This window comes from Notolabrus celidotus, chromosome 2 (assembly GCF_009762535.1).
Source record: "Notolabrus celidotus isolate fNotCel1 chromosome 2, fNotCel1.pri, whole genome shotgun sequence".
Classification (NCBI taxonomy): Eukaryota; Metazoa; Chordata; class Actinopteri; order Labriformes; family Labridae; genus Notolabrus; species Notolabrus celidotus.
In genome coordinates, this window is record NC_048273.1 from 30,207,043 (window position 1) to 30,232,311 (window position 25,269).

At 39.1% G+C, this 25,269-nt stretch overlaps 3 protein-coding genes across 5 annotated transcripts; all 3 read left to right on the forward strand.

Moving 5' to 3' along the window:
- The first annotated feature begins 2,383 nt into the window (after window positions 1–2,383).
- On the forward strand, window positions 2,384–10,644 carry ankmy1 (ankyrin repeat and MYND domain containing 1). 3 transcript variants are annotated; one of them, XM_034702291.1, is made up of 20 exons: window positions 2,384–2,814; window positions 3,545–3,691; window positions 3,777–3,971; window positions 4,100–4,144; window positions 4,223–4,461; window positions 4,570–4,786; window positions 4,986–5,147; window positions 5,269–5,342; window positions 5,850–6,222; window positions 6,310–6,491; window positions 6,576–6,747; window positions 6,999–7,139; window positions 7,236–7,328; window positions 7,450–7,557; window positions 7,645–7,767; window positions 8,459–8,560; window positions 8,697–8,859; window positions 8,949–9,009; window positions 9,160–9,413; window positions 9,557–10,644. In XM_034702291.1, the coding sequence occupies exons 1-20, from the start codon at window positions 2,539–2,541 to the stop codon at window positions 9,745–9,747; spliced, it is 3,318 nt and encodes a 1,105-aa protein (XP_034558182.1). In that variant the 5' UTR covers window positions 2,384–2,538; the 3' UTR covers window positions 9,748–10,644. The 3 variants fall into 3 exon arrangements, with proteins under 3 accessions (XP_034558182.1, XP_034558192.1, XP_034558201.1); XM_034702301.1 differs by having other exon boundaries at window positions 8,697–8,823; XM_034702310.1 differs by having other exon boundaries at window positions 8,697–8,823; window positions 9,560–10,644.
- On the forward strand, window positions 9,670–17,990 carry LOC117826365 (E3 ubiquitin-protein ligase RNF14-like). The gene is made up of 8 exons (XM_034702367.1): window positions 9,670–9,777; window positions 10,682–12,105; window positions 13,231–13,361; window positions 13,493–14,359; window positions 14,605–14,683; window positions 14,818–15,027; window positions 16,021–16,193; window positions 16,285–17,990. Exons 2-8 carry the CDS (start codon window positions 11,952–11,954, stop codon window positions 16,420–16,422), a joined length of 1,752 nt encoding a protein of 583 aa, XP_034558258.1. The 5' UTR covers window positions 9,670–9,777; window positions 10,682–11,951; the 3' UTR covers window positions 16,423–17,990.
- Window positions 17,991–19,683: 1,693 nt separating this feature from the next.
- LOC117826355 (E3 ubiquitin-protein ligase RNF14-like) lies at window positions 19,684–24,666 on the forward strand. The gene is made up of 7 exons (XM_034702355.1): window positions 19,684–20,270; window positions 20,889–21,019; window positions 21,151–22,026; window positions 22,588–22,666; window positions 22,801–23,016; window positions 23,818–23,990; window positions 24,078–24,666. Exons 1-7 carry the CDS (start codon window positions 20,117–20,119, stop codon window positions 24,213–24,215), a joined length of 1,767 nt encoding a protein of 588 aa, XP_034558246.1. The 5' UTR covers window positions 19,684–20,116; the 3' UTR covers window positions 24,216–24,666.
- Window positions 24,667–25,269: the final 603 nt, after the last annotated feature.

A 25,269-nucleotide genomic window follows, 5' to 3' on the forward strand; every position in this document is an offset into this window, starting at 1 on the left:
TAATGTAGTAAAAAAAATGTGAGAACATATCTTCTGGTACAGGCCCTTGTGATTTCACGCATTGACTACTGCAACTCTCTTCTAGCAGGCCTCCCTGCTTGTACATTTAAACCTCTGCAGATGATCCAGAATGCAGCAGCACATCTGGTCTTCAACTTGCCCAAAACAGCACATGTCACCCCGCTGCTAACAAGACAAAACAGTGACAAAAATGGCTCTTGCCTACCTGGAACCCCTCATCCAGGTCTACACTCCGTCTCACCCACTACGCTCTGCCTGTGAAAGACGCCTGGTGCTCCCAGCCCAGCATGGCTCTAAATCTCTAGCTAGACTCTTCCCCTCTGTTGTTCCCAACTGGTGAAATAAATTACCTAATTCCTTACGATCTACAGCGTCCCTTTCTACTTTTAAGAGATGTCTGAAGACTCAACTGTTCAGGGAACACTTAGGCACTTAACTTGACCCATCTCCTCTTTTTTCTCAGGGGTAGAATGAATCAGAAGGTCTAAAACCCAGCTCTTATCGAATCTTTAGGACTGAATATTGCATGTTGAACGATATTGTTGACTTGATTTATTTGTTGTGATAAGCTGTGGCTACATTATCTTTTTATAAAAAAAACAAAAAAACCTGGCACTTCTTCTGGCACTAGATGGCAGAACCTGTGGCCAATCAACTTGAAGCACTTTATCGCACTTACTAAGGTTTTTCCCTCCAGTCTAAATTCTTGCTTGTGTTGTACGTCGCTTTGGACAAAAGCGTCTGCTAAATGAAACTGTAGAGTGATAGAGAGGTAACTTGAAACAGTACCTTTATCAAAACCTAATTCTGCACATTAAACTTCCTTTGACCAGAAGCGAACATAAAATACCTGAAGATGAGAACACTTTGTAATGACTGTCAATCAAATAAACATCATACAGGAGATGGGATAATATAGAAATTAAATGGAGGGATGTAGTAGTTCATTTTTCAGTGTAACAAAATGACAACAAAGGGACAGTGAGAAATTAACTCAAGGCTTTATTCATCCCCAGAGAGGTTACCTTGTTTGAGGTCTATACAAAGTGTGTGTAGTTTGGGAAGTTTTAAGTGTTCTGCTTGTTTAATCAGTCGAACTTAAGCAAATCATGATCTGATTTGTGATCCTTTGGGTGATTCTTTTACCACAAGCATTATATTGTGATCCAATTAAATCTACCATGTGTACACTAGTGGAAAAACAAACATTAAGAGCAAAGGAAATATGATCTTTATTGTATGATCAATCCAAATCTTTCCTTCAGATTGAGTTTGTATAGTAAAATCAAAGATATGTTTTCGTAAGAGTCCTTAATTAACTAGTTATCTGTCCTATATATTAAAATGTGGAAAAGACCAAATAGTTTATGAGTTACTGTATGGTTAAAGGATTTTTCAGCTGTGAGCATGAGGTTCATGGCGGACTCACCATTCATAGGAAGCTTATTAATGTTATGTAAAAATAATTAAATTCAACCAAATCAACGTAGAGTGTAATACAGTGTTAACAAGCCCATTAAAATGTGTGTCAGCTTAATTTTTTCAGGACGTATTAGAGGATTGATGTGTCATTGAATAAGATCTCAACCCACTTTAAAGGATATGTAATAATATATCTGATGTAAACTGATGTCATCCCCACCCTCTATGCTTACCTACAGCGACGAACTGCATGCTGAAACCAGGTTCTGCAGTATCAGTTACAGGGAAAAGTGTCAGGTGACATATAAGCACACACACTCACAGGATGCTTCTGCTGGATTGACCCTATACAGAGAAACACTTAGGCTTAACAAGGATAACCATGCTCTCTGATAATGACCTACTCCCCTTTTCCTTCATATCTGTAAATTAGAGCTTGCACTTCTGCTAAAATGAGCAGGGAAATCTTATTTTAACCAATATTTTACCAGTAATTTAAAGCTTAGTGTCTCAGAATAAGCCAGGAATGCTTACAATTAGAAATTTTTCCACTCAAAAAAGATTTTTGCACTAATACATTCATGTCAACTTCTTCATTTGAGATATATTCACCTTAATTTGAGTTGTATTATAGCGGCACTTCTCTAGGTTTGAGACCATCTTGTACTTGAAATAAGATTACAAAGTTTAATATGAGCATTTTGAGATATGTCTTCTCATAGTGAGCTGGATACACTAATATTCAGTCATGTTGTTTTTGAGGATAGGTCAGCTATGCTAAGTAGGTGTTTCATTGTGTGCATGTTTGAGGATGTATATATTTATCTGATTTAGAAGAAACAGTGCCTGAAAACTGTAACCCACCTTAGTGTTTGGGCTTTCTAAACTCCGGTTTTCGTTTGCGCATGCGTATGGCCAACTTCTCCACCCAGTTCATGATTCAACTGTTGCCATGACAACTGGTACTCACCGGAAAGTCAGAAGTGAAATCTGAAAAACTTAAATGTTGTTCTTGAACACTGAAGCTGCTGTAGATACTCTAGACTCATTTCTGTTGTATTCACGTTGATTCATGGGAGTTATTCTGAAAGGATAATGCACCGGATGAAAATGCCGTCGACCTGTAAAGGTGGATCCGTCGCAACACCGAGGCGAGGAGGTGAGGGGCAGGGGTCAGAGGGACTGCAGGGACTCGGGATTCAGGATAGACTGCAGGGACTCGGGATTCAGGATAGACTGCCGAGACTCGGGGTCCAGGAGAGACTGCAGGGACTCGGGGTTCAAGACTGGCTCGACGGATCCAGATATGAAGGAACATTTGTGAACGGACTGAAACACGGCGAAGGAAGGTACACCTGGAGAAATGGAGAGGTATGAACATGGATTATAATACATTAAAAAGTGTCATAAGAGTCCTTAATGCACAGAGCATAAACATTTTTAAAATCAAACACAAGACCTACATTTTTAGTCTCACTTTAATTGAGTTAAACAGTTTTATTTCACCTTACTTTATTTATTTATTTATTTATTTATTTATTTATTTATTTATTCATGTATTATCAAGTTCAAATTGTATTCACTTTTTATTTATTTTCTGTACTTCTTTTAAGTCATCATCTTATTTTCTTTCAATGTTTTGATATTTTAGGGTTTTATTATCTTAGAAATGTATTTCATTTTGGTGATTTTAATTTCCTGTGTTGAGTTTTAACATCTTATGTTTCCTCCAGTGTTTCCTCATTAAGATAATATGAGAGCGTTTCCTCAGTTCGTTCAGCAACTTCTTTTATTTTTCATTTATTTTCTTCTTCTTCTTCTTCTTCTTCTTCTTCTTCTTCTTCTTCTTCTTCTTCTTCTTCTTCTTCTTCTTCTTCTTATCATTATTATTATTATTATTATTCTTATTATTGTTGCATATATTGTGTTCTTAACCTTCGGATTGTGGGGTGGGTTTGGAGTCAGGGCTGGGGTTGGGATTAGGATGGGTTGGGTTTTTTTATTTTTATTCTGTATATATCTTTCTTTCATGTACATCACTGTGTGTTACAATGTTATTGTATGAAAAGTGCTTTATAAATAAAGTCTGATTGATTGATAGTTCTATGAGGGCTATTTCCACAAAGACTACAAACATGGTGATGGACTTTACTGCTGGCCCACTGGCCACACATTCATCGGCAAGTTCTACCTCAACAGGAAGGAAGGATATGGGAAACAAGTGTTCCCTGATAAAGCCACTTTCCAGGTAAATGTGATTTTTTTTTGGGATGGATATTTCATTATTTATGCATGTCAGTGAATGGCAATGAACCTCTCCACATCCCTTTTAGGGTTTGTACCACGCAGACCAGAGGTTTGGTCCAGGTGTGGTTAGTGATCCAGATGGTTGTGAGGATGTGGGTCTATGGCTTGGGGAGCGGCTGCTAAAGCTTTGTACCACAGTAGAAGAGGGTTTTAGCATGAAGAGCTTCCCTGAGTATGCTTCCCACATGGACCCAGCTAACAACACGGATTCCCTCACTCAGGTAATAAACACTGACTCGACCACATGTGAATAGGAGTGAAAGGCTCATAATTTTCTTCATAGACTTCAAGACTGAATCTTTGTAATTTTTGTTTACTGTTTAGCTTATTTTCTTCCTTTCTTAACCAGCCCTCTACTGATTATCCCCTGACTCAAGCAAGGACACACTACAAGGTAAAGTATGACCATAATACGCATACATGAACTTGTGATTTAACTTGGAGCAGATGATTAATTCTACGTTCTTTCCAGTTATATATCGAGAGCGATGTCCCTCCAGATGAGGTTTTTATCCTCCCTCCAGAAATTGAGACTTACTCAACAGATGGAGACCACTTGCCACTGCCCCCTGGCCGCAGAAGAGAGTTGGATCAATGCTTTTATGGCGAGCTGTGGGAGCCTGATGCTTATCTGCACCAAGGCTACGAGCGAGACCCTCTCTCTACTCTGCCCTTACACTCCCGCATGCAAACTCACATACACAAACACAGGTCAGGCATTCAGACTATAAGGAAAGAAAAGGGCATGCAGACTACTGTACAAGAAAGATAAAATTATATATGTGCTGACAAAAATGTAACTCTCTGTGTGTCTCTCAGACAACAGGCCAACAATGTGGACTGGGATGTGGCAGCTGTTCTCTCTTTGAACAGAGATAGTTTTGGTCCTAAAGGGCCTTTAGAGGTGAGCTCAGAGTTGTTGATCCAGCATGCCTCCAGAGGTGAGCTGCAAGCTGTAATGCAGATCCTCCAGACCGGGGCGGTCCATCCTGATGTGGCTGATTCACATGGGCACACTGCACTGATCGCTGCCACTGTAAGATGTCATTATATTATTTCCATCTTTGTTTATAGATGCTGAAACACAATCATTTGCTCTTTTCTGTTATCTAAACCTGGTGGAGAAGTCAAAGGGACTCTTTTAAAATCTGAACTGCTGACATTTTCACCATCAGTAGAAAAGTGTTTGATTTTGGCCTCATGCTCATCGTCTTGTTCTCTCCCGTACCTGTCAGGTTAACTGCCATAATAATGTCATCCACCTGTTGTTGGATATGGGTGCAGATATTGACAAGTTGAATAGTGAAGGCATGTCCGCCCTGGCTGTGTGCTTTGTCATCTACTACCCTTTTCAGTCTCTGCACACCCCTTTTGTCGAGCCACCTGCCAAAACTCAAGTGAGATTCTTCCTAATCTCTAATTTTGTAAAATCAACCCTATACCTTTAGTCATGAATTAAGGATTATGTAGTGTTTGGAATATTTACATGAAGCTTATTTCCCTGTAATGTGTCATCAGGCTTTGAGGTCTTCTTCTGCGTGTGGGAGCAGTCCTCAGATCAGCCAAGTGGACTTGGCCACAGATACATTCAGGTTTGACAACTCACCTTAGAGAACCCCTAACAATGAGCCACACTACAGTCCCCTCTCTAATTTAGAAGTTAGAGCCGCTTTATTTTATTACGGTTAGTCTTTAGTCCATAAATAATAAGATAAAAGTCAAAATTCCCAGAGCCCAGAGTGACCTCTTCATAGGAGTCCAACATACAGATCTTAACCCAACAATCTTTCACTCAGTGTCAAAAAATGACAAAATAAACAGAAGATTTGTGTCATATTCACTCGTAAAATGAATATAAGTATTAATGCACCAATTGATCAATTTACCCTTGGTGTAATAAAATTGATCTTTCAAAAATGTATATTCTGCTATTCGAAGCTAACATTTTCCACTTTTATGTCATGAGACAAAGAAAAGCAACTGGATATCAGTTTGCATTTCCTATATATAGACTTTTACCTCTCACAACAGTGTTACCACTCTTTGATCATATGTAGATGCGTTACCCTGAGGTTTTTTTTGCTTTACTCACATCACAGCACCAAAGTGTTCAATGACTACAAGCTTATCACTGAGCTGAAGGAGCCGGAGACCTTTGCAGAAGCTAAACACCTGCAAGAGGAGGGGAGTAAAGGAAATGAGGATGAAGAAGAAGAGGGTGGAGAGTTTATTCAGACAGAGAAAGCAGAGAGGGAAAGAGAGAATAAGGAGGAGGACAAAGAGAAAGAAAGTGACATGGAGAGCACACAGGAGTATGGAGAAAGTGAGTTAAAAGATCCTGAGCTTGATGAGAAAAGAGAAGCAGAGAGGGATGATGTTGAAGTAAAGAAGGAAGACGAGAAGAAGGAAAATGAGAGTGTGCCTGTTAGTGAACGCTGGATGGATTGTGAAGATACGGCAGAAGGAGTTCAGGTATAAAACACAAAGATCCCATCTCATAAGATTCACTTTGATAAGCTGGCACTTTTTTTAACTCACTCAACTATCATTGCTCTGCAGGGCAAAGACAAAGAACTGACCCATACAACGACTTTTGACTCCACCTGCTTGGACAGCAGCTACAACATCCAGAATACAGAGGGAGTGATGCAGCAATCGACAGAGACACTGAGTTGTAAAGGGCTCCCTCAGCTCTCTGGGACACAGGATACAGTACAAAAAGCAGCTGCCGTGAATATGAAGTCAGTTTTGTTTCCCTCTTTTTTGTAATGATTTTGTTGTTACATGAGAATCTTCTTTACAATGCAATATGTGTGTCTGATCAGGAGCAGCGTACGTTTAAACACCCTGAAGCTGTTATTGGAGCGAGGAGCTGATCCCAATGTATGCAGGGTCCCCATGCCTGTCCTGTTTTTAGCCATTATGGCGGCTGACCCTGAGGCCGTCAGGAGGCTGCTGCTGTGTGGAGCTCGCACTGATATTCCCCTTCCAATCGAGGCATGATTTTCTTTTTCAGTGATTTTGATACATTTTTGTAACAAGCATTACCAGATATCACATAAAATATGGCCTCTGTTTTTTGGAAAATGTTTAGTAACAAGAAAAAAGAGGGGATGCACGTTTCTGAAGCAAGAACTAGTGCCAGAAAAAATATAATCAAAGCATCTAAATTGCTTCCCTACATTCTTTTAAAATCAATAATTTCCATCAACTATTTGCTATTATGTTTTCGCTTATGATATTTGTAGAGGAAAGGCCTGTATCCTCTGCATTTAGCTGCAGCACTACCAGGTTCAGCAGGTCCCAAGATCACAGAGTTGCTCCTCCACGCTGTCACTGACCCAGATGCACAAGCATGTGACCAGGACGAGATATACGAACTGGATAAGGTGCATATCTTTATAGGTTTTTTAAGACTTGGATGTGGGGTAATAGTTAAATTGTAAGAGAATATTTCCAGTCTGAGTTTGTCTTTTTTTCTGAAGATCAACAAACCACTGAGCATGAATGAGAACAATCTCAAAGCAGGAGGCCGGACAGCCCTGCATGTGGCCTGTCAGAGAGACAGTGACCACAGGGTTAGTACTTAATGCACAAGCTCACACTCACACATAGATTCAGACCATCTCATATGAAAACTGTTAAAATTATTCGCAATCAGTGTGGTCTGTTTAAGTGACTATTTTGTTGTTTTTGCAGAATGTCAGTAAAATAGTAGCACTCCTGCTCTCCCACGGTGCCAGCACGGATCTCCTCTGGAGTGGACACTCACCTCTCTCCCTGGCTATTGCATCTGGGAATGACATGGTAGTGCAACCCTGATTTACACACACACACGCGCATGCATTTCTAAAACCCTGCTTTGTCTTAAACCTGTTCCTTCTCTCTGCACAGGCAGTAGAGGAGCTGTTGAAGGGCGGAGCAAATCCCAATCTTCCCCTCGGTGGCAGGGTGGGCAGTGCTCTCTGTGCCCTCGCCAACTTCAAATACCACTTAGGTGGCAACAGAGCTAAGCTGGTACATACACCAGTGTACAGACACAGGCGTATATAGACAACATTTGAAAGATAGTAGATCAAGCAATTTTATTTACACTACCAGTGAAACGTTTGGAAACATCTTCTCTTTCAGGGGTTTGTTATTTTAATTATTGTAAACACTGTAGATTAATACCAAAGACATCAAAACTATGAAAGAACATGTATGGAATTATTTAATGAACAAAAAATTGTTAAACAAAGCAGAATATGTTTTATATTTCAGATTCTGTAAAGTAACCCCCTTTTTCCTTCATGACAGCTTTGCACACTCTTGGTATTCTCTCAGTCTGCCTCATGAAGTGGTCTCCTGGAATGGTTTCTAATTAACATGAGCCTTGTCAAGAGTTAATTTGTAGAATGACTTGCCTTCTTAATGTGTTTAAGACCATCAGTTGTGTTGTTCAGAAGTAGGGTTAGTACACAATGGATAGCCCTATTTGACTACTGTTATAATCCAGATTATGGCAAAACCAGATTATTAGTTTCAGCTTCAGTATTAATCTACAATGTTGAAAATAAAATAAATAAATAAAAACCATTGAATGAGAAGGTGTGTCCTAACTTCTGACTGGTAGTGTATATAGCGCTAAAACATAAAAAGGTTGTCTCAAGACACTTACAAATGGAGTAGGTGTGTGTGTACGGGTGTGTTTGTGTGTTTAATGCAGCTGGACATGTTAGCCAAGGCAGGTGCCGACATCTTGATTCCAGTGAAGGTGGGCGAACTGGTTGGAAATGCAGTAGATTACGCGCACCACTCCTTTAACCAGGTAACACACCATTTACCTTTCTATCCACACTGAACTGAGTTTAATGCAAACACTTCACAATGAATCTGAAAACAGAGGAAAATGATGAGTATTATTTTTTGTTTTTGATGCTTGTATATTTAACGATATCATCCAGGACTTGCGTATTGCCCACACTCCCTTCCACGCTCTGAACATGCGTGAGAGAGAAATATTCAAAACACGGCGCCATCTGCTGAACATGATGGGAGATCTGCTGAGACAGACCGCCTGCAAGAGGCACGGTAAGAATTTGGACGAAGAACACCTCAAGTTGAATAGTAAGCACAGTATTCTTATTTTTCACACTTTTCACTATGAACGGGTGTATTTGTACTGTAAACATGTACTGACAGGTGTCTTCACACAGGGTCCTCTAATGGATCCCTTCCTAGCAGTGAAAGTCTGTCACCCATCACAGGAAACCACAGGTACATAAATACACACATTCATATCATATATATTTGTTGTATACAGCTCAGAATAAAACTTTATTACCTGATTTGACACACAAGAAAGGAAAAGCAAATGTTCCAGGAGCCTGTACCTGACTAAATGTTTATGATTTTTATTATTCTCAGGACTCCAGAGTTCAAGTTCTGCTATCACTGCGGCCGCTCGGTGTCCGTGAAGCTGACTGCCTGTAGCCGCTGCCACAAGGTCTTCTACTGCTCCAGGAACTGCAAACTGAAAGCGTGGGATGAACGACACAAGCAGGAGTGTGTCAGGGAGTCAGACGGTAATCAGAGCGGCTCAGTTACAGCTCAGCAAACCAAAATAACACCAGCCCCCAAACCATACCCCAGGAGCACCAAAGGGCAGACCAGAAAAATCAGTAAATAAGCTTTTTAATAAAAAATGGCAATGTGTAACTTGATCATGGTGTTTTGAATTTGTGGTTTTTGTAGGATCATGTTAAAAATAATGAACAACAATATCCAGAGCATGTGCATACTTTGTCTATCTCTCTCAATCCAGCAGCAGCGGATGACATTCAGAGGAGTGCTGCGTTTAAAACCAAAGGAGGCCCCAGACCTTTGACTGCCATGGTGAAACCTAAAACAGTCTCCAGGCCTTTGATTGTGGAGTTGAAATCCCAGAGACTTCCTGAGCCCTTGAGTATGGCAGAGGTCCAAAACAACCTGAAGGAAAACTACAGCCACAACTGATGGACACTAAAATTAACCCTTCAAATAACAGTACAACATCAGCTACCTAATATCAGATTTTTTTTCTAATTTTGATTCAAAAGTTTATATTTTTAAATGAATGATGATGACAGTATTATATGCTACAAACATTTCTTTTTCTTTTTTAATTACGTAGGTTTGCAATCTGTCACAGTACTGTAATAACAGTGTAATGTCTTTCCTTATCTGTGCTACTGACAGAATCCCATTGGGGCTGCTCTGACATATTTTTATTCGGAACAAATTTTGTATCTGGATTCTTTTATACATTAACAATCTAACTAACACAATTACTGTCTTAAATGTTAATATATATAGTTTTTTTTTTTAAATAAAATGTTTAAAGTACTGAACAATTGGAGTCACCTCAGCTGTCATGGAGGTGGACTATGTATTATTGCATCAGTTTTTTGGTAGCTCTACACAGTCAGGATACTCACTGTTAACATGATGGAACTGTGTAGTGCCTTAAACTTTTATTTATTGACTTCCTAAACAGAGTAACCTTAAGTTGTGTCTTTTATGAGTTAGTATTTAAGATATTTATACCAGGTAGAAATACAGAATACTTTCTCAGCAGTCAGTAGGAGACAGTAGATTTGATGGCCTTCCCTGTTGCACCACCCTGAGGACAAGTGCTCTAACAATGTTTAAGTCAGTTCTGTTTGTTTCCATTCCTTCAGACTTGTGTATGATTTAAATACTATTTTTGGGGTCAAGGGAATTTGTTTTGATTTAAAACAACACCTAGGATCTGTGCATTGTTGTGTTCATCTGCTGGCCTCAGAAAATGACTTGCATTAAACTGATGTGCATCAAAATTCAAACACTAAATCCCACATTTTGGTAAATATAACTCATATTAAAAACACAAAAGAATTGTGTCTAAAACTTTTATTTCTTGTCTTTGCAGCCTCTTCTCTATTGACGCTACAATACCGCAATCTTTACATCCTCATCTTCCTCTTCCGTTATCCGTGGCCCCTGCAGTGAAGCCAGACCTGAGCTGCACTGAAGATGAACCGTTAAAACAAAAGAACAACTGATCCATGCTGAAAAAATAACCACCTGAAAGTATGATGAACATAAGACCCCACTATGTCCTCAACAATCATGATCAAGCACTTTAATTAAAAATTAAAAGCACAGTCAGGAATCATCAAAAATAGAAATTTGCTTCCTTAGAAAAAAGAATCCTGATATGGATTTGATGAAAAGAAAGAAGTTTCCTGGGGACAAAGTTTAATCCTTAAGCAACTGAGACTACATTTGTTTTCTATAAAAGATATGAGATAAGATACTCCTTTACTTGTCCCACAACGGGGAAATTCAAGGAGTTACAGCAGCAAACAAAAAGGTATACAGTACAAGGGTTAGGGTTATTATTATTATTCAAGCCCAATTTAGGCCATTTAATTAAAATGAATTGAATTTGTCTCCAGTGTCTATTAATTTCAAAGTAAAACCCCAAATCATCTAATTGTTTTCAAATTAAATCGCAGAACAGTAACCTAGCCCTAACATGAAATTTCAAAAGTCTATGACAGCCATTACTCCTCCATTTGAAGAGTTTTAATTGAAGATTCAACCAAATTCAAACTGATGTTGTAGCTTCGCCCCAAGCAGGAAGCCTCCTGATGATCAGTGGCAGCTGTGTTTCTGCTGTTCAAAAAATGTTTAAAGCTGTAAACAGACAAGGAACTAAAATTGCCAAACACAGTTTGGTAGAATAAAAAATGACCTACAATATCATAAACCATACAAGAAACCATACAAGTACCTCAACATGTTATTGCAGTGTACTGTACAGTACTTGTGTAAGTTTACTTGTACAAGTCACAACATATATGTTTGAACGCTCATTCACTGTATTTTAACGCTTTAAATAAAATATGGAAGCAGTGTTTTACACGATGGCCCTGAATGGCACATTGAACAATAATAAAAGCAGAGTAGGCTGGGGTTGATGTTGCTGAGCTTTGCATCATAAACAGATGAGTCAACAGTGGGAAGGGCAGCCGGACTGGCAGCAGGCATACAGAGCAGCAAGACTCTAATCTGACACTTAGGACAGTCTAAACGAAATGAAACTTTTGTAACTTATTCAACATATTTAGTCGAAGAGGCAGATTGACTGTCTTTACAGAGGGAAGTGTCAGTAAGTTACAGTAAGAGCCGGAGGGATGAATGCGGACAGGGAGGAGCAGGAGGACGAACTACTCGCTCTCCAGAGTATCTTCGATGCAGAAGAGTTCTTCCGGGATGAGCCGAAGTTTGCTGGAGAAATACGAGTGTCTGTCGAGCTGCCCGCAGACTTCACCGTGGTTCTAAAAGAAGGTACATCAGAGATTAACACCAACTAAAGGGTGCAATAATGATTCAATTCCATTAATGCGGTTAAAAGTGTATAACTACTGTAAGCACGCTGTAAGATACTTGAAGAATGAAAAGTAAACAAACACTTGCAGTATAAGTACGGAAGCCCTGAGGGGACTATAAGGTGTGTTTTTAGATTGCTTTCTCAGGTCTTGACCTAAGCAGTGGTGGATAAAGAACACAGCTTCATTATTTTAGTATAGATCCTCCTGGTCAAACATTAATCCAATACAAGTAAAAGTTGTTCAGTCAAATTATGACTTTAGTTAAAGTCCTGGAGTACTTGCTTTTAAAAATACTGAAGTATTCAAAGTACTTTTTAACTATCCCAAAACGTATTTTCACAAAGCATGAGTGCAGTCAAGAATTGATGGTAGGCCTACATTCTGCTTCATTATGTATATTTAGAAAACATTATTTAATTTCTAAAAAGTATACCATGAAATATAAACTAAGTTACTACAAGCACAGACAAGTTTACAATGTGTATCTAGAATAAAATAAGTTTGTTTTCCACCTGCTGTCTCAGGTTAGATGGTGATTTTTAGGCTGTGATGAAGTTTGTGTGAGTTAAACAGATCAGAGATTTACAATAATACGAATAATTATTTATTTTCAAAACCTCAAACGTGGGCTTCAATATGGCCGCGGTGCTTCAGGTAGAGAATCTTCATCCTTCTCGTCTATAGCCATCATCACCACGACTAAATGAACAGACTGATCTGAATAACGTTTGGTCTCCATTTGCTCTACGCTCAACTGAGGTTACGGCTACACCACTGAGACAAACCAAACATGAACAGTTTACGGTCTTTTGGATTTGATTTCAGAAAATAAATTAATATTGATCAGCTGACCTCAAAGCAAAATAAGTGAGTAACTAGAGCGATGATAGAAATGGAGTGGAGTCAAAAGTATGGTATTTGTCTTTCAAATGTAATTGAGTAAAGGTTATAGGTTGCCCTAAAAAATAATACTCAGTGTCAAAGGTAGTGGTTCATAGGAATAAGGGGGAATGTAATGGGAACACTGAGGTATTACAGGCTGTTAAGACTGGGAATGATTCTTATGTTAATTGTTGCTCAGGTGAAACACTGAGGCAGTATGAGATATCGTTCCTCCCTCCACTGAATCTGACCTTTGAACTCCCTGAGGACTACCCATCATCGTCTCCTCCCTCCTTCACCCTCACCTGCAGCTGGCTGACACACATTCAGGTAATTATAGAAGTAATGTGGGTCAATGAAAACTGTATATCTGGGTGTGTGTCCGGTGTTTGTGTTAGAGAGATTTCAGAATGTCAATAAAGATTACATCAGTCTATTTGCTCTGTTTTCTCCTCCCGCAGCTCTCTGCACTGAATGCTCATCTCACTGATCTCTATAAGGCCACTTGGGGCGCTGTTGTGCTCTTCACCTGGATACAGTTTCTTAAAGAGGATGCCCTCAGGTTCCTAGACATGCATCCTCTCCTTGAGCTCCCATCAGATGTGGTATCAGACCTTTCTGCAACATCCTCAGGAGCTGAGCATACAACTGAGATTCTTGTAAATTCTGATCAATCGAAAGGTAGCAGCGAAGATTCACAGGAAGAGGAAGAATCAGGCCAAAATAATTTGATTACCTACCACAGCAAAGGGAGCCAGAATGGTCTAAACCCAGACCAAAAGGTGGATATTCTAATCCCAAGAACTGCAGCTGATGCTAAAAAGATATCAGATGTCTCAGATGAAGAGGAGACCGACCAGAAGCTAGAAACCTCAGAATTTAAAGCTGTCTCAGAGCACAACCAGGAAGACTTCTTAAATGGAGGTGATTCTTCAGTCTCATCATTGCTCTCCTCTAGCTACCCTCACCCTCCGGATCCCAGTGGACAAAATGGATCTGCCTCTCTGCCTATCCACCCAAAAAAATCCCCTCGCAATGAACACCAAACTCCCTCTGGTCTCTCCTTAACACCCTCTCAGGCCCTAATGTCCCAGATCTTGATCTACAATGCGGACCAGAAACAGAAAGCGTTCACCACCACCGTGTTTGACTGTGGTGTGTGTTTTATGGGCTGGCTCGGCTCAGAGTGCATACAGATGTTTGAGTGTGGCCATATCTTCTGCAGGGGTTGTCTTGCTAAGTTCTGTAAGCTCCAGATAACAGAGGGGAATGTCCAGAATGTCACCTGTCCCGATGCAGACTGCCCTGCTACTCCTACACCTGCACAGGTACGGTCCAAAGCCGCCTGTCCTCTCTGCCAAATACTCTCGACTTTGGGACACTGGGAGGGATACCTAATGTTGAGTTAACATTTAAACTTGTCAGTAGAAACTCTCATATCTTACCAAGCATTGTCCAAGCTGTATTGCTATAGCTTATCAAAGCACACTTATAGTTGTTGCCAACATAAACCCCCTTTACAGATTTATAATATATTTAGTTTTCTAACTTTTTGTTTGCATATCTTTTGTAGGTAAAGAGTTTGGTTGGGGAGGAGCTGTTCAGCCGCTATGATCGTCTCCTGCTTCAGACGACTCTAGACCACATGCCTGGTTTGTTTGTTTTATGTTTTATAAAACTGAGAACATATCAGAATGACTGTTAATGAGACACATACCAACCTTTCTAGAGAATAACTTAATAGAAAACAATTTTTATTTTGTTGTGATCTCCTCTCTCCTCTCAGATGTGGTGTACTGTCCTCGACGTACCTGCGCTGCGGCCGTTATCGTGGAGAAGTCCAGCATGGCAGCAATGTGCTCCGTTTGTAAGTTTGCCTTCTGTGTCTCCTGCAAAAAGACGTACCATGGAACAGACTGTAAGGACAAGAAGAAAAAAGAGGAAGAGAAAGAAAAAGGACAAAATGCCCTTTTCGCACCACTGCCTGACTCACAAGGTACAAAAGCATTCAAATATGTGTCTGTATGTCTCTTCTTCATTTTTATCTACAATCATAAACTCCATAAACTGACCTGCAGACCCTGAAAATGTACAGTGGCATTTACACTAACTTAAAATTACAGTTTTGCATTTTGACATTTCTTTTTTTTTGAAGGTATATTTTTAGGGCTTTTTTGCCTTTATATATAGGACAGCTGAGGAGAGACAGGAAATGTGGGGACTAGAGAGTGGGGGAAGACATGCAGCAAATGGACAATTGGCCGGGAGTCGAACCGGCAACCCTTGCGACGAGGACTATAGCCTCTATACATGAGGCGCTTAGACCACTAGGCCACCAGCGCCCTGATTGTGGCTGTATTTTGATAGAAAAAGGATTAAGTCTGAAACACAGAAGCCTTTTACTTTACATTATTCATTGAAATGTTCACTGAGGCAGGTGGATTTTCATCCACTAACTGAGCTCTGTTTTAGTCAAAAGAAAAAGTAGTGTGTGGCATTTGACAATATGAAAATATCACATTAATTTATTCAACATGAACATTAATGGATTTGAATATTTGGAGGATGAAGTGTTCTTTTCATACCTCACAAGCATACTGACAGGATAATTGAGCATTAAACGACAACAAAATAGTGAGCAGCAAAAATCGACCTGTCTGATATGAAGAGTTATTGAAACCTTGATTGATTTCCAAACAAGAAGCAATCATTTTATTTCTAACCTTGTAATATTTTCTATGTCACAGTGATCAGATAAACCCTGACGTGACTTTTTAATATCTTGGTACAGCTGTAGATAGCAGGCTCATTGGAACAACCTTTTATCGACCTTTAATAGCAGTGCTACTCCAAAGTCGCTTGTCCATTTTTTGTCTGTAAAAATGTTTTTCTAAAGAAGCAACCTTTGTGTGCACTTATGTGTTTGTATTTGCGTGTGTGTATTTGTGTTGTGTTTGTGTGTGTGTGCATGTGTATGCGCTTGTCTCAGAGGGGTTGGAGGCTCTGGGGGAGGACTATTCCAGTGGCAGTAAGCAGAGGAAGAAGCTCCTAGAGAGCAGATACGGCCGTGGAAGATTGGTTTTCCTTGTTGAGTATGGTCTGAGTGAGCAGTGGATTGAAGTCAACTGCAAGTATTGTCCCCACTGCTACAGCAGTATACAGGTATTTACCAATCTTCACTGGAATGTAAAGTGCTGACTGCTTTAGATGGCTGTCTTTTGTAACACCTGTTGTTGTGTTTGTTTTTTTGTAGAAGCAGGGTGGATGTAACATGATGATGTGCTTTCGGTGTAATCAACGGTTCTGCTGGTCCTGTCTCTCCAGAGTGCCCTCGAAGGATGCGGGTAGACACTACCAAGAAAGTCCTGATTGTATGAACTATATATCATAGTCCTGGTGCTTTGTTTTCCAGCAGCCACAAGAATTGTGTTTTTTACAAAATCTACACTTGATTTAAAAATGCACTTTAATCAGACGCTCTCAGCGACTGATGTAATAAACAAAAAACATTGCCGTACTGAAACATAAAAACACTATAATATTATTTTGCAAAAGACAGAAAAGAAAGGATTTTAGTCCCAATTTAAACCATACATAATATGTTCAAGTGGAGCATTACTTTTATTGTTATAAATCTAACTTTTCATTGAATATTTCATGTTACCACAGTGATCCCTGACAGGGCTTTACAGTCACACCACGTGCCATTCTGATCTGCCACCTGCAGGGGGCGCTCATAACAATATTCACAAAACGGAATGGTCACACTCCTCTGTCACTTTATAAGAGATCTTATTTAAGTAAGTCGTTCACAGTTAAAGGCCCTGTGAGGAGTTTTAACAGGTTATGAAACATACTGATATGAACAGTAATGCCTCTTTATGAGCTTGAAAAGCAAACAGACCATCATCAACAACAATAGCAGATTTTATATTGTAATCCTCAATGCATGTAACCACTGCAAGGGGGTGGGTATCAGACTGGATGATTGATAGCATGTCGAGGAAAAAGCCCTGTTTCCACATTTCTTTCATATCAAATGACATTTTCTGTCAGACTGCCCATGCATGTACTGGACAAGATCAGTAAGGAGAGACAAAGGTAACACTTTGTCCACAGGGGGAAACAAAATCAACACAAACAGAAAGTTCCTCACGGGAGCTTTAAAAGATAAACGAATGCACTCTTGAGCTGCATCAGTGTTTCATCTCTGTTTTGCAAAGTAACTAAGCTCTGAGAGAAAATTGCCTACCATGCCCTTTTCTTTTTCAAACCAAAGCCTCAAAGTGTTCACACTCAAGTCTCACCTTCAGTCCAGGTATTCTGAGGGTTTCTAGTACAGCTGCAAACTATTATTTATTTGACTGGTCAATCCTTTACCTTATTAAATCAATTTAAGTTCTCAGAGCCCATGGTGTCATCTACAAAAGGTCTGTTTTATCAGTCCAACAGCCTTTAAGAATATCACATGTTGCATTTACCTAAAAAAATGAAGCTATTACTTCATTTGAGGCTTAAACCAGTATGATATTTCTATCTAATATGACAAATTGATGTTTTAAATGTGTCACTGTCCTCCTCTGTTGAGCCACTGATCAATTAAGCAATTAACTGTCACAGTAAGAGAACCTATGGAAGTCTCTGGCAAGGCAAGACAAGGCAAGGCAGCTTTATTTGTATAGCACATTTCATACACGAGGGCAACTCAATGTGCTTTACATTAAAAGATTAAAAGCATTGGGAACATTCAGACAGGCATAAAAGAACATAATTAAAATGACAAATATAATAAAATGGTTTAGATTCTCTGTAATGTTATTGTATTTAAAATGTGTTTTTAAAGATTTTTATCCTGCTAATAACATGTTCTGCACTGTCACAATGGGGAAAATGGAGGATTACCCGGGTGCAGAAAAAATATGTTTTAATAACAAAAGAAGCAAAAAGTAAAAATAAAAATAAAAAAAATTCATACTTTCTAAAATGTCTAAAAAACTAGATCCAAAAGGAAACACTTGAATAAAAGAAACACAAGAAAGACTTATGATGATCCAACCCTAACAAGATCAACTCATGACAATACACCAGTTCATGCTGTGCAATATCTTTACTTCTTTATCTTTCCAAGCAAAGCTATGAGACAAAGTTGGAAATTAATCAATAATTAGATAAGATATGAGAATATTTTAATTTATCATATGTTGAATAAAGTTCAGCAATGCTGTCACCAAAGTGGCTTTGTGGGTTTAATTGTTCTTGTTAAGTTTGTTATTGCTCCTGTGAGGTCTTTTTTCGCTGATGATGAAACAGATTGGAATCAATAATGATCCCTCTCAGTCAGCAAAAATAACAAACAAGACAATCTGCAACAAGTCTGACGGCTAATAGATTATAAGTATCAGTGCTGATAATCGCTGTGAGGGGGATACATGTCAATCTAGAAAAGTGACAACACACTGATGGAACAGCCTTCTTTTCTCATGTCTCTTTAAATAAAACTTTTAAAATTTAACAATTAGAGTCACCTCAGCTGTCATGGAGGTGGTTCAACAGGTTTGTCAGCTACAATGAAACTTGTGTGAGATGAATAAAAAAATGGTAATAACAACAGAAATGAATCAATGATCAAGATCTTAAGATTCAATTGAAGATTCAAGAGACAGCTTTTTAGAGACTTTGAGTTTTTTTATTCATCTTTTAGTATTTTACAGATCATGGATAATTTATAATCTGAGCTTCCATATGTGTTTGCTCTCTGATTTCATGTATCATGGCATCAGTTTTTGGTAGCTTTTAACAGTCAGGAGGACACTCAGTATTAATATGATGAAACTGTGTAGTGCCTTGTATCTTTATTTATTAATCTCCTAAACAGAATAACCTTGAGTTGTGTCTTTTATCAGTTAGCTTTGTATAATAAAAAAATACATATATATTTTCTCAGCACTTAGTATGAGAAAGTTGAACACTAATAAGATAAGATAAACTTTGCGGATCACCCATCGGGGAATTTTTTTTGTTACAGTCATTTTCAGCAAGAGACAAGGGGAGAACGACAATAGAATTACTAAGTTAGAAGAGAATAATTAAAGGTAAAAAAATGAGATTAATATAATAAATAAATATATACACTTTACACTATGGACACTTGCTACTTGGGCATAGTTTAGCTATTGCACAGGGGAGATGTTTTTACTACAGTAGATTTTCCTGTAGCACCACCCTGAGGACAAGTGTTACAGTTACATCATAAAAACTATTTCAACAGAGGGAAATTTGCCTTTGCTCAATATTACATCAACTTCTAATGTATATTTAAACATTAGGAACAATGTGGCTCTCTACTAGACTGAGGGAATGTGTATTGGCGTGCCACATTTTTTTACATTTTTTCAAATATATGTGGAACATTGTAAACAAAACCCTAACAAAATACATTTAGAATGTTAAACAGCATTAGTCATAAGTAGTTTGTACTCAGCAAGATCTTTAACACGTTGTGATATCAGGTTGAAATTGCTTTCTTCAGTGGGGAAGAACAATTTCGTTTATTTGTTTATCATATTCAAAAAATGTTTAAAGCTGTAATCAGACAAGTAAGGAACTAAAATTGCCAAATACATTTGGTAGAATAAAAAATGACCTACAAAATCATAAACCATACAAGAAACCATACAAGTACCTCAACATGTTATTGCAGTGTACTGTACAGTACTTATGTAAGTTTACTTGTACAAGTCACAACATATATGTTTGAACGCTCATTCACTGTATTTCAACGCTTTAAATAAAATATGGAAGCAGTGTTTTACACGATGGCCCTGAATGGCACATTGAACAATAATAAAATCAGAGTAGGCTGGGGTTGATGTTGCTGAGCTTTGCATCATAAACAGATGAGTCAACAGTGGGAAGGGCAGCCGGAATGGCAGCAGGCATGCAGAGCAGCAAGACTCTAATCTGACACTTAGGACAGTCTAGACGAAATAAAACTTTTGTAACTTATTCAACATATTTAGTCGAAGAGGCAGGTTGACTGTCTTTACAGAGGGAAGTGTCAGTAAGTTACAGTAAGAGCCGGAGGGATGAATGCGGACAGAGAGGAGCAGGAGGACGAACTACTCGCTCTCCAGAGTATCTTCGATGCGGAAGAGTTCTTCCGGGATGAGCCGAAGTTTGCCGGAGAAATACGAGTGTCTGTCGAGCTGCCCGCAGACTTCACCGTGGTTCTAAAAGAAGGTACATCAGAGATTAACACCAACTAAAGGGTGCAATAATGATTCAATTCCATGAATGCGGTTAAAAGTGTATAACTACTGTAAGCACGCTGTAAGATACTTGAAGAATGAAAAGTAAACAAACACTTACAGTATAAGTACGGAAGCCCTGAGGAGACTTCAGTGAAAATGTGTGTTTTAAAGTTGTACAGTAATGCTGGTTCCCTTATGATAACAAGTGAACTTCAGTAGTTATCTCAACATCTTGACTTATTTTGCTAGTTATGTTTGGATTACAATTCTGTTTTTTCCTATTACATAAGACTGATTCATTCATTTATCTTAACATAAAAGAGCTAAGTTAAGGTTACTCAAGCCAAGCACAGAGGTTTCTAAGAAAAGGGGTCTAGTTTTTCTGAAGGATTATAAATGTCAGAGTTCCTGAGATGAGTTATGACTGAGGAAAGACAGTGCAAACACAAACCCTCTTCCAGTTGGCTGTTTTTCTGTGAAACACGTATTACAATTACATCAACCTTCGAGCCTCATGTAGCCTACTATATTTTCCTATAAATAACTATTAGGCTATACTTTGTTGGACTGTGAATTATTCTTGTAAATCTTGTTAATTGTTGCTCAGGTGAAACATTGAGGCAGTATGAGATATCGTACCTCCCTCCACTGAATCTGACCTTTGAACTCCCTGAGGACTACCCATCATCGTCTCCTCCCTCCTTCACCCTCACCTGCAGCTGGCTGACACACACTCAGGTAATTATAGAAGTAATGTGGGTCAATGAAAACTGTATATCTGGGTGTGTGTCCGGTGTTTGTATTAGAGAGATTTCAGAAGGTCAATAAAGATTACATCAGTCTATGTGCTCTGTTTTCTCCTCCCGCAGCTCTCTGCACTGAATGCTCAGCTCACTGATCTCTATCAGGCCACTGGGGGCGCTGTGGTGCTCTTCACCTGGATACAGTTTCTTAAAGAGGATGCCCTCATGTTCCTAGACATGCATCCTCTCCTTGAGCTCCCATCAGATGTGGTATCAGACCTACCTGCAACATCCTCAGGAGCTGAGCATACAACTGAGATTCTTGCAAATGGACAGGATCCTGAACAATCAAAAGGTAGCAGCGAAGATTCACAGGAAGAGGAAGAATCAGGCCAAAATAATTTGATTACCTACCACAGCAAAGGGAGCCAGAATGGTCTAAACCCAGACCAAAAGGTGGATATTCTAATCCCAAAAACTGCAGCTGATGCTAAAAAGATATCAGATGTCTCAGATGAAGAGGAGACCGACCAGAAGCTAGAAACCTCAGAATTTAAAGCTGTCTCAGAGCACAACCAGGAAGACTTCTTAAATGGAGGTGATTCTTCAGCCTCATCATTGCTCTCCTCTAGCTCCCCACACCCTCTGGATCCCAGTGGACAAAGTGGATCTGCCTCTCTGCCTGTCCACCCAAAAAAATCCCCTCGCAATGAACACCAAACTCCCTCTGGTCTCTCCTTAACACCCTCTCAGGCCCTCATGTCCCAAATCTTGATCTACAATGCGGACCAGAAACAGAAAGCGTTCACCACCACCGTGTTTGACTGTGGTGTGTGTTTTATGGGCTGGCTCGGCTCGGAGTGCATACAGATGTTTGAGTGTGGCCATATCTTCTGCAGGGGTTGTCTTGCCGAGTTCTGTAAGCTCCAGATAACAGAGGGGAATGTCCAGAATGTCACCTGTCCCGATGCAGACTGCCCTGCTACGCCTACACCTGCACAGGTACAGTCCAAAGCCATCTGTCCTCTATGCCAAATACTCTCAGCTTTGGGACACTTGGGAGATACCACAGTTTGCCTTTTTCAACTTAAGTTAACTTTTAAACTTGTAAAGTAAAAACAATTAACTTGACAGTAGAAACTCTCATATCTCCACAAGCTATTTCCTTTGCTATAGTTAAAGAATTTAAAGCTAACTTATAGCTGTTGGCAAAATAAACCCTGTGTGCAGCTGCTGTGTGGAACTTTCGTACGTGCCCATTTTGGTGCCCCCATGGGCAAATATGTGCATTGCTTTTCTTATCTTGTCCTGTTCATGTCAAGGTTGTATTTTTGACAAATATCTCATTTGGCTTCCTTTTGTCAGTCAAATGTATCACTTGTTGAGAATTTTTTCTTAGGAAACATTAAAAATATGACTATTTGGCAGCTCTTGTTTGCCTTAAATAGGCATCAGTATCAGTTCAAATTTTTTATACAACTAGTGAAAAAGTCCTCACAGGCACTCTTAGTTGATCTATAATATATTTAGTGTAATACATTTTTGTTTTCTTATCTTTTGTAGGTAAAGAGTTTGGTTGGGGAGGAGCTGTTCAGCCGCTATGATCGTCTCCTGCTTCAGACGACTCTAGACCACATGCCTGGTTTGTTGGTTTTATGTTCTATAAAACTGAGAAAATATCAGAGCAACTGTTAATGAGACACATACCAACCTTTCTAGAGAAGAACTTAATAGAATAGAATTTTTATTTTGTTGTGATCTCCTCTCTCCTCTCAGATGTGGTGTACTGTCCTCGACGTACCTGCGCTGCGGCCGTTATCGTGGAGAAGTCCAGCATGGCAGCAATGTGCTCCGTTTGTAAGTTTGCCTTCTGTGTCTCCTGCAAAAAGACGTACCATGGAACAGACTGTAAGGACAAGAAGAAAAAAGAGGAAAAGAAAGAGACAGCAGAAGAACCAAACCCCCTTTTCGCACCACTGCCTGACTCACAAGGTACAAAAGCATTCAAATATGTGACTGTATGTGTCACTGCTTTATTTTTTATTTTTTTATCTACAATCATAAACTCCATAAACTGACCTGCAGAGCCTGAAATTGTACAGTGACACTTACACTTAGTTAAAATTACAGCTTTGTATTTTGTCATTTCTACCACTCACAAAAAAGGCATTACAACATGGTTGTGGCTGCATTTTGATAGAAGTAACATTAAGTTTGAAACACAGAAGCCGTTTCCTTGACATTATTCAGTGAAATGTTCACTGAGGCAGGTGGATTTTTATCCACCAACTGAGCTCTGGTTTAATCAAAAGAAAAAGTAGTGTGTGGCATTTGACAATATGAAAATATCACATCGACTTATTTAAAATTAACATTAATGTATTTGAATATTTGGAGGATGAAGTGTTCTTTTCAGAATAAAATAGCGTGCAGCAAAAATAGACCTGTCTGACATGAAGAGTTATTGAAACCTTGATTGATTTCCAAACAAGAAGCGATCATTTTATTTCTAACCTTGTAATATTTTCTATGTCACAGTGATCAGACCAAACGTGACTTGTAAATATCTTGGTATAGCTATAGATAGCAGGCTGGTTGGAACAACCTTTTGATCAACCTTTAATAGCAGTGCTACTACAAGGAAGCTTGTCCATTTTTTGTCTATGCAAATGTGTTTCTAAAGCAGCGATCTTTTTGTGCACCTGTGTGTGTGTGTGTGTGTGTGTATGTGTGTGTGTGTGTGCACCTGTGTGTGTGTGCGTGTGTGTGTGCATGTGTGTGTGCGCATCTCAGAGGGAGTGGAGGCTCTGTGGGAGGACTATTCCAGTGGCAGTAAGCAGAGGAGGAAGCTCCTAGAGCACAGATATGGCCGTGAAATATTGCTTTTCGATGCCGAGCATTGTCTAAGTGACCATTGGATTGAAGTCAACTGCAAGTATTGTCCCCACTGCTACTGCAGAATACAGGTATTTATCAATCTTCACTGGAACTTAAAGTGCTGACTGCTTTAGATAGCTGTCTTTTGTAACACCTGTTTTTGTTTGTTTTTGTAGAAGCAGAGTGGATGTAACATGATGATGTGCTCTCGGTGTAGACAGGGGTTCTGCTGGGCCTGCCTTTCCAGAGTGCGCCATGGTGAAGCGGGTAGACACTACGATCAAAGTCCTGATTGTATGAACTATATACCATAGTCCTGGTGCTTTGTTTTCCAGCAGCCACAAATATTGTGTTTTTTACAAAATCTACACTTGACTTAAAAATGCACTTTAATCAGACGCTCTCAGCGACTGATGTAATAAACAGAAAAACACTGCTGCCCTGAAACATAAAAACCCTATAATATTATTTTGCTAAATAAAGGAAAACAAAGGATTTTAGTCCCAATTTGAACCTTAAACATATTCCCTGTGAGGAGTTTTAGCCGGTTATGACAACAGAAACACATGGTGAACACAAGAAAGACTTACAATGATCCAACCCTAACAAGGTCAACTCATGACACTACACCAGTTCATGCTGTGCAATACCTTTACTTCTTTATCTTCAAGCAAAGCTGCGAGACAAAGTTGGAAATGAATCAATATTTAGATAACATGTGAAATTATTGTAATGAATCATGTGTTGAATAAATCAATGCTGTCACCAAAGTGGCTTTATGGGTTTAATTGTTCTTATTAAGTTTGTTAACGCTCCTGTGAGGTCTTTTTGGCTGTAGATGAAACAGACTGAAATCAACATTGATGCCTCTCAGTCAGCTAAAATAACAAACAAGACAATCTGCAACAAGACTTTGAAGTTTTAGTGCTGATAATCGCTGTGAGGAGGGTACGTGTCAATCTAGACAGGTGACAACACACTGATGGAACAGCCTTGTTTTATAGCAAAAAATTCACAGTAAGCGATTCATCTGTAAAAAGAAAGTACTGTGACATTCTTCATCTGGAAACACTTCTTTTACATGTACAGGACAGAATCAGCATAGATAGAAAGTATCACTTTGTCCACAGGGGGGTGCCAAATAGACATAATCAGAAAGTTCCTCACAGGAGCTTTAGAAAAACAGAAGATTTATGTGGTGGATCAAAAATTGTTTGACAACAAAATACATGTTTTGATGCACTGTAATGGCAGCTTTACATATTTTATACATTTTTATTGATAAATATATTTCTTTATATACCTGTTTCTCAACAGTAGGACTACTGGTGTTTACTGCTGTTGGTTCTCGTTCTATTTGTTTAGTGT

Excerpts from the sequence above, each read along its gene's own strand:
- LOC117826355 (XM_034702355.1), top strand. The coding sequence starts at position 20,117 with ATGAATGCGGACAGAGAGGAGCAGGAGGACGAACTACTCGCTCTCCAG. Across the intron at positions 22,027-22,587 it reads CTACGCCTACACCTGCACAG|GTAAAGAGTTTGGTTGGGGA; the intron begins GTACAGTCCAAA and ends TATCTTTTGTAG. Across the intron at positions 23,017-23,817 it reads ACCACTGCCTGACTCACAAG|AGGGAGTGGAGGCTCTGTGG; the intron begins GTACAAAAGCAT and ends TGCGCATCTCAG.
- LOC117826365 (XM_034702367.1), top strand. The coding sequence starts at position 11,952 with ATGAATGCGGACAGGGAGGAGCAGGAGGACGAACTACTCGCTCTCCAG. Across the intron at positions 13,362-13,492 it reads GCTGGCTGACACACATTCAG|CTCTCTGCACTGAATGCTCA; the intron begins GTAATTATAGAA and ends CTCCTCCCGCAG. Across the intron at positions 14,360-14,604 it reads CTACTCCTACACCTGCACAG|GTAAAGAGTTTGGTTGGGGA; the intron begins GTACGGTCCAAA and ends TATCTTTTGTAG.
- ankmy1 (XM_034702291.1), top strand. The coding sequence starts at position 2,539 with ATGCACCGGATGAAAATGCCGTCGACCTGTAAAGGTGGATCCGTCGCA. Across the intron at positions 3,972-4,099 it reads ACACGGATTCCCTCACTCAG|CCCTCTACTGATTATCCCCT; the intron begins GTAATAAACACT and ends TTTCTTAACCAG. Across the intron at positions 9,414-9,556 it reads AGGGCAGACCAGAAAAATCA|CAGCAGCGGATGACATTCAG; the intron begins GTAAATAAGCTT and ends CTCTCAATCCAG.